Below are 8,502 nucleotides of genomic sequence, written 5' to 3'. Positions count from 1 at the left end.
TGTCTCTCCCCCAAACCAACTCTCTCCCCAAACCAACTGTCTCTCCCCCAAACCAACTGTCTCTCCCCCAAACCAACAGTCTCTCCCCCAAACCAACTGTCTCTCCCCCAAACCAACTGTCTCTCCCCCAAACCAAATGTCTCCCCCCAAACCAAATGTCTCTCCCCCAAACCAAATGTCTGTTTCATTTTGCATCTTAACCTAAGGACGTTTGTTTGTATTAAATACTAGAAAAATGTGAGGGCTGGGCGTGGTGGCTCATGCCTGTAATTCTAGTAATTTAGGAGGCCTAGATGGGAGGATCGCTTGAGCCCAGGATTTCGAGACCAGCCTGGGCAACAAAGTGAGACCCTGTCTCTAGAAAAAAATTCTTAAAGATAGCTGGGCATGGTGGCATGTGCCTATAATCTCAGTTACTCAAGGGGCTGAGGTGGGAGGATCACCTGAGCCTGGGAGGTTGAGGCTGCAGTGAGCCACGATCACATCACTGCACTCCAGACTGGGTGACCGACTGAGATCCTGTCTCCAAAGAAAAGAATAGGTCAGGTGTTATTTCTTAAATCTAGGTAAACAGCTCTTCATTTCCAAGCTATGCCCCGCTGCCCGATTTTCTCTCGTGTCCAGATGGGTCTGGCTTCCGACCCCCAGCCCAGAGTGAGGCTGTGTGCGTTGTCTACTCAGGGTGCTGGTTGTACTTTGCTGCCTGTGGTGGGACTGAGACCACGGTATTGTCACAGGCCTGCGTTTGTTTGCTGGGCAATTGGAATGTTTTCCAGTACAACTTTCACCATTATTATTACCCCATTGGTGCTCTCGCCGAAAATTCCTGCAGCAGGTCTCAGCGATGGGTTTCACTTCAGGGAGGAGGAGTCCCCGGGAGGCTGGCCTTGTGCTGCTGGGGACACGCTGGGTGTGGGGCCCCTGACCAGTGCCCACCACCCGAGTCTGCATGGTGCGGGGTCCCTTAGCGTGTTCCTAGGGGTGGCGGCAGCACCCCTCAGCCGGGGGATTTGGGCAGCATCCCTGCCTCGGCCGTCCTAAATGGAGCCCTCTCCTCCCTGCCAGCAGCTCTGTCTTCAGTCTGTAATCGCGTGTATTTCTTGCCAGAAGCACTACCAACTCTTTTTTCTCTTTCTTTCCTTCCGTGTCTCCATCCTCCCCTTTCCGTTTCAGTTTTTATTTTTGTTCTTATTTTTCTCCTTAGCTTTCATTCTCTGGTCATAGTCCATCTTGGCACCCTAACGTGGTGAGTATTTCATTGGCAGGGCCCGGCAGGGGTCCCACTCTGCTTCCCGGAAGACACCTTGGCCCCCTGCCCTGCCGGGGAGCTGCCCCCCCTGCCATTTGATGAACCGGAAGGCGTGACCCAGCATCCCCAAAAGGGTCGTTAGAAAGCCACCCGCGTCCTTCAACACCAGAAGTCCCTCCCTGGGGGTCAGGACCGGAGTTTCCACTGTAGAGGCTGCAAGGTGCTCACCTTTCCTGAGCGGGAAGGAGAGCAGGGTCCATCCCCCCCAACCCAGTGTAGCAGAAACGTGCAGGACCCTCTCTAGGTGGTCTTTCTGCTTCGGTGGCACTAGGCAGCAGTTCCTGGGGACAGACACGGTGGTTCTGTGATTCATCCTCATTCTTTTTTGGGTGCTGCTGAGTACAGGCTTGGGTGGTGCTGGAGATTCAGCCAGGAGGGCTGGGTCTCCCTGCCAGGCTGGGGCGGCCTAGGCCGGGGTAGCTGGAGTCTGCAGGTCACGGCTGCTGCTGTTGCTACCATGGCACCCGCCAGCATAAATGTCTGCCTCCTTCCAAACTGGAAGAGGGACAAGTAGGACGTCACATCATCGTTCACCTCGGTCCTCGAGTCCCCACCCTTCATCAGGTCCCGAGAGGAGCTTCCCCTGGGGGCAGGGATCTTCCTCTCCACACAGTCCCTCGTCCCTCACCCCTCAATCTGGCCAAGCAGACACTCCCTGACATCCTCTGCACGCAGCCCCTCACCCCTCGTCCCTCACCCCGGCCGAGCGGAGCCTCCCTGACATCCTCTGCACATAGCCCCTCGCCCCTCACCCCGGCTGAACGGAGCATCGCTGACTCTGCACTCTACATTTCTTTTCTTCCAGCCCCACGTTGAATTGGACCCTTTTCCTCCAGTGGGACCTGAGAGCAGGGACAAAACGGGACGTCGCGTCTCCATCCTGAAGACCCAGGGGGTCTTGGTCTCTGCACGCCCGTCCCGTGGAGGAAGAGTGAGAAGGGGCAGCACGTGCAGCGCAAGCTGCCGTCCGCGTGGGATGCGCCAGGACTAGAACTGGCTCTGCCGACTCTCGGGGGCTTCTCTGGGAGAGGCCCGGCCTTGGCTGCTGGACCCTGGTCCCTCCTCCTGGACGGCAGTCCCCATCCCAGTTCCAGGGATGTGCAGCATTCCCTGCCAAGCAGGGGTGAGAACTGCTTCTGTGTGAAGCACCAGCCTCGGGTCCTCTCCTCTCTCTTGGTCCTCAAATAGTTGCCACCAGTGTCTGGAGGAAGATTTTCAGAAACGACAGAGGCGTGGCCCAGTGACAAGATGAAGGCTGTGACTGAGCCGCCTGGATGGTGACCTTCATTCAAGGAGGCTCCCTGGATGGTCCTGGGAGGGGTCCCCAACACCTCAGTGGCCCCTCCAGTGCTGCAATGTGTTGCTGGGGTCCTGAACACCTGCTGGCCAACAGACCCCACACCCACCCTCCTTCATCGTCATCTCTGTGGGGACAGACAAGAGCCGTGGCCGCCGTGGGCCATGGGGTGCCCTCAACCCTCTGCCTTCCTACCCAGCCTGAGACAGGAAGGCCGCCAGCTGGGAGCACCACGGGACTGATCCAAGGAAGGCGTGGGGAGTGTGGTGACAGGAGATGGGACGAGGGGGCAGAGCCAGCTGGAACATGGATGCCAGAGGCTGCCTCCGTAGTGCATCTCCAGAAGTCACAGAGGCCCTGAGCGTCCAGAGCCACCTGAGCCACCTGGCCTGGAAGCCCCTGCGCAGGCCACACCTGCAGGCCATGGACCCCAGCAGGAACCGAAGCCTCACCCCAAGCGTTCGTACACAAGGAGCAGCCCAGGTGAGGGACGGCGGACGCACCTGTGGCTCTACTGGTGCAAGAAGGGAACCGTGGTCCAAGAAGCTGACAGGTAAGGGCTGCTGTCTGTCCACAGGGACGGCCTTTTCCCTCCCGCCCTGTGTGGTGACCCTGCACAAGCTGACACACCCCCTTCCTGGCCTGCTAATTCTGCTTAGAGAACTCAGCCCCATTTGAGATGAGAATTAAATTTGCTGGCGCACCCTCCCTGCGAGGTGAGCCCCAGCTTCTCCTGCACACCTCTGTGTCCCAGTCTGCACATGTGTGGCTCTGCCACCCCCTCCACTGCTGGCCGTCAAGATCACCTCTCCCGTCACGCATGGGACAGGGCCTGGGGGCTCGTGTGGACTGTGGCCTGAGCTGTTGCTGGGGGCAGGGTCTGCAGACACGGTGCCCCACAGGGACCTGGCATCTGGCACGGCTGGCCGTCCTCCCACTTGCGGGAAGAGGCTTGCAGAAAAGGGAGAAACCCTGTAGGTGCGTCGAGGCCGCTCTCCGAGTGCACCCCCTTCCGCTGCTCCCGTGCACTTGACCGTGAGCGCCGTCCCTCACTCAGACCCAGCACCTGAGGTGTCCACTCTGGGGAGGCGACTCTGGTTGCTCCCAGCAGGGAAGGAGGTCAGGACTGGGCGGGGCGTGCTCCACCGCGGAGCTTTCCTTGCCAGCAGGGTTCCCTACAGGAGAGTTTGAGGATCGGTTGTGTCTGTGGGGCTCTGGGGCAGGGTGAGCTGGTTCTTGGGGAGGCAGTGGCAGCCCCATGGGGGGCCACCCAGAGAATGCTCCACCTCCCCCACCTCTGACCCACACCTATGGGGTCCAGCCCTACGGGGCTTAGCAGGTGTTCTCCCCACGTGTGGAGATGAGAGATTGTAAGAAATAAAGACAAAGAGATAAAGAGAAAACAGCTGGGCCCGGGGGACCACTACCACCAAGACGTGGAGACCGGTAGTGGCCCTGAGCGGCTGGGCACACTGATATTTAGTGCATACAAGAACAAGGAGGCAGGGTAAGGAGGGTGGATCTTCTAAGTGATTGACAAGGTGACGCAAGTCACGTGATCACAGGACAGGTGGCCCTTCCCTCTTAGGTAGCGGAAGTAGAGAGGGAGGGCAGCATATGTCAGCGTTTTCTTCTCTGCACTTATAAGAAAGATCAAAGACTTTAAGACTGTCACTATTTCTTCTACCGCTGTCTACTACCAACTTCAAGAGGAACCAGGAGTACGGGAGGAACATGAAGGTGGACAAGGAGCATGACCGTTGAAGCACAGCACCACAGGGAGGGGTTTAGGCCGCCAGATGACTGCGGGCAGGCCTGGATAATATCCAGCCTTCCACAAGAAGCTGCTGGAGCAGAGTGTTCCCCGACTCCCCCAAGGAAAGGAGACTCCCTTTCTCGGTCTGCTAAGTATCAGGTGCCTTCCCAGACACTGGCGTTACCGCTTGACCAAGGAGTCCTCAAGCGGCCCTTATGCGGGCGTGACAGAGGGCTCACCTCTTGTCTTCTTCGTCACTTCTCACAGTGTCCCTTCAGCACCTGACCCTGTGCCCGCCGGTTATTCCCAGGTTATATTAGTAATGCAACAAAGAGTAATATTAAAAGCTAATGATTAATAATGTTTATAATAATGATTGATAATTGTCCATGATCATCTCTATATCTAATATGTATTATGACTATTCTTATTCTAACTATTTTCTTTATTATACTGAAACAGTTTGTGCCTTCAGTCTCTTGCCTTGGCACCTGGGTAATCCTCCACCCACACAAACCCTGTCCGAGAGCCAGCTGTGTCTCCTGCAGTGGGCAGCGGCCATGGGCCACAGGCACTGTTATTCCTGGGAGATGCTCCCCTGCATAGAAAATGGGAGGGGGAGGAGGCGGTGCGACCACACCCTCAGCTCAGGAGCGGGCAGCAGCTCCGTCTTCACCCTCAGCTCAGGAGCGGGCAGCAGCTCCGTCTTCACCCTCAGCTCAGGAGCGGGCAGCAGCTCCGTCTTCACCCTCGATTCAGGAGGGGCAGCGGCGAGGAGGAGGTACGAGGAGGGCAGCGGCTCTATCTTGCAGGTCCCCTGGGGCACATTCTCCAGGCGCATTGTGGATAAGGCGTCGTCCTTGTGTGGGTCGGGACCTGGGCACCAGGCAGGATCTGGTTCCTGAGGTCCCAAGTGCGCCCAGGCACAGCCTCAGGCCAGAAAGTTCTCTGCAGGGGTTCATTCTAGAAGGAGTGGGAGGTCAACAGCCCCAGCCCTGTCCAAGGACACCCGCTGCTTGGCACAGGAGGACACTACAGGCCCACCAGCCCTCAGGACACGGAGGGCACTACAGGCCCACCAGCCCTCAGGACACGGCTCCCACATCCCCAGGGACTTCTGCTCCCACAGCAAAAGCTGGAGCTCCAAGCAGGGCGTCTCTAATTGCGCGGCAAGGACTGCGCAGCTAGAGGTCGGGAGCTCCACTGCCTCCAGGGTCCCCGGAGGGTGGTGGGGGGCAGTGAACACCCCACAGCGCAGCGACACACACGGTGTGGACATACACACGACCCCGCGGACGCTTCCCGGCTGCCTCACTCCCACCCCCTGCGGACCAGGCCTCACAGCGGGGGCAGGTGGACCATCCAGGTGGACCATCCAGGCCATGCTGAGCCCCGAGCAGTTCCCCACAACAGGTCACAGAGAGGACTCCGGGCTAGGAGAAGGGGGCCTGGGGAGCAGGGTCCCCGCACAGCCGCCCTCGGTGACATCTGGGACGTGGACATGAATGGACGACGTCCCTGGATGGAGCCATTTCCTGGGTCCTGGAGCTGGAGGTGACGGAGCTTCTCCTGCTCCCAGCGTGTGCCCGTGGGGTGGTCAGAGTAGACAGGCCACACCGTCATCAGGGAAGGGCAGCTGGCCAGCAATGTGCAGACTGTGCCTCAAGCCCGTGGGCACAGTGGGGACAGAGGTGGGCAGGTGCTTCTCCACCTGGGGGCTGACAAGCTACGGGCACATCGTGGACAAGGCGTCTGTGCGGCTCCGCGGGGAAGACCGCTCTCCTCAGCCAGGCCCACCAGCCTCCCAGGGTCAGGGAGCGAGCCTCGAACGCTAGACCCGGCAGGAAAACATACGTGAGCCAATGGGCCCCAAACCGTCGCGTTGCACCAGGCGGAGACCTCAGCCCCAGATGCTCACCCAGGGCTGTCGCCCGATCCTGCAACTACCCCCGAGGGGTGGGGAGACCTGTGAGCGGAAACCTGTCCCCGCCCGGAGCGCCGGCAGCAATGCCCTCTTCAGCTTGTTCAGTCGAGGGAGGAGAGGAGAGCGATGCCTTCGCGGGCTCCCTTGGGGGAAGCTACAGAGCGGGGGCATTGGGCTGAGGCCACCAGCCCACAGGGCTCCTCTGAAGTGAGGCGGCTGTCATCCTCCCGGGATCCTCCCACCGTGTCTGGTCTGAGCGTGCGGTATCCAGCGTGAGTTCGAAGGGTGTCACGAAAGAGCTACTACCTAAATTTGCAGCCAGCAAGGGGCTTTTGTGCCCTAGTTCCCACTCCCAGCCCTAGACCACCAACCCCACACCCATAGGAAGCAGAGGGCCCCTCACCCACAGCCCAGCAGGTGCACTGTGTGCCCTGCCCTATGGGAGAGGAACTGCCACAATGTCTGATCGAGCGTATTTTTGCACAGTAAATGAGACGTGAGATGTTACTGTGCTGTCTCAGTGAGCGTCTCTCCCTTCTCTCCAATTAGCTTTTTTCCCCAACTTTTTATTTTGAAACAATTTTAGACTTAAAATTGCACAAATTGTGTAGAGAGTCCTGTGTGCCCTTCAGCCTGCTTCCCCTGATGTTCCTGTCTTGTCTTGTCTTTTCTTTTCTTTTTTTTGAGATGGAGTCTTGCTCTGTCACCAGGCTGGAGTGCGGTGGCACGATCTCGGCTCACCGCAACCTCCTCCTCCTGGGTTCAAGCAATTCGCCTGCCTCAGCCTCCCAAGTAGCTGGGATTACAGGCAGGCGCTTGCCAGCACGCCCGGCTAATTTTTGTATTTTTAGTAGAGATGGGGTTTCGCCATGTTGGCCAGGATGGTCTCGAACTCCTGACCTCATGATCCGCCTGCCTCGGCCTCCCAAAGTGCTGGGATTACAGGCGTGAGCCACTGCGTCCAGCCTGTCCCTGTCTTACATAATCATGATACATTTTCAAAACTTTGCCACAACCTGGGTTCTGGTTTCTGGTTTCTCCAGGTTTCCTCCTGGCAAATGCTCCTTTCTGTTCCAGGATCCCACATTGCATTCACTCATCCTGTCTCGGTAGTGCCTGCAGTCAGTGACAGCTTTTTAGTTCTTCCTCATCACTCTTGGCCTTGATGCTTGGATAAGAACTAGCCGGTTATGTTATAGGTTCCTCAGGAGGATCTGCCTGGCCTGTGATTCTGTGGAGGTAACGCATCTGGGGGGAATGCCCCAGGAGTGACGGACCCTAAGTACTACACCAGGGTGCCCAAGGTGGGCGTATTTCATCACTGATGCCGTAACCTTGATCACTTGGCTAAGGGGGTGTCTGCCAGGGTCTCCACTGAGAAGGAGCCCTGTGTAATCTGTGCGTGTACTGGGGGAGATTCGCCGAGACTGAAAAGACCACACTTCTCCGTGAACGTTGTCCAGATCTCTGCACCTGTTGGTGGATCTTCCCTGCAGCACTTCTTCCTGTGGGGACGTCCTCTCCCCCTTCCTTCTATTTCATTGGTTAGAATTTTCCTATAGAGAAGACCTGCCCCTTTTCTCCTATTTCTTTGCCTGTGTATCGCACTGTGTGCATCCGGCCGTTCAGTCTGTCCCTGGGTCATGGCCCAGTGAGGCTGTTAATGTCTCCTCACCCAGATGCTGCCGCAGAGCCTCCAGCGCTCCTCCAGGCTGGTGCCCTGCAGAGCACTCTCTTTCTCTCTGTCCCCACAAGGCAAGGTCCATAACTCCTTCCCCAAGGAGCTCTGGCTTCTGTGTTGGAGAGCAGTGTTCAGAAACCAAGGTCTCTGAACCAGGGTGTGCTCGTTGCTACTGGGGTGACAGTATTTCCAGGCCCTCTCAGAGACAGCCTGGAAATATGTGTGCAAACCAACCTGTGCACACCCACATACCTGTGCTTCCCTCCTTCCCTCTCTCTCCTTGCCTCCCTCTCCTTGCCTCTCTCCTTCCCTCTCTCTCCTTCCCTCTCTCTCCTTCCCTCTCTCTCTCCTTCCCTCTCTCTCTCCTTCCCTCTCTCTCTCCTTCCCTCTCTCCCTCTTTCCCTTTCTCCCTCTCCTTCCCTCTCTCTCTCCTTCCCTCTCTCTCTCCTTCCCTCCCTCTCTCCTTCCCTCCCTCTCTCTCCTTCCCTCCCTCTCTCTCCTTCCCTCTCTCTCCTTCCCTCCCTCTCTCCCTCCC

General features: G+C 57.9%; 1 protein-coding gene across 1 annotated transcript in view; it reads left to right on the top strand.

The window, feature by feature from the left end:
- JAKMIP3 (Janus kinase and microtubule interacting protein 3) overlaps nucleotides 1–2,689 on the top strand; it is an 83,354-nt gene extending 80,665 nt beyond the window's left edge. The window contains exons 21-22 of the mRNA XM_011980837.1: nucleotides 1,174–1,246; nucleotides 2,115–2,689. Of these exons, the coding sequence (XP_011836227.1) occupies nucleotides 1,174–1,224 (51 nt within the window). The 3' untranslated portion in view covers nucleotides 1,225–1,246; nucleotides 2,115–2,689. The remainder of the gene's footprint in view (nucleotides 1–1,173; nucleotides 1,247–2,114) is intronic.
- The last annotated feature ends 5,813 nt before the right edge of the window (nucleotides 2,690–8,502 follow it).

This window comes from Mandrillus leucophaeus, unplaced genomic scaffold (assembly GCF_000951045.1).
Source record: "Mandrillus leucophaeus isolate KB7577 unplaced genomic scaffold, Mleu.le_1.0 Scaffold219, whole genome shotgun sequence".
Lineage (NCBI taxonomy): Eukaryota > Metazoa > Chordata > Mammalia > Primates > Cercopithecidae > Mandrillus > Mandrillus leucophaeus.
This window is presented reverse-complemented; position numbering and strand designations above follow the sequence as displayed.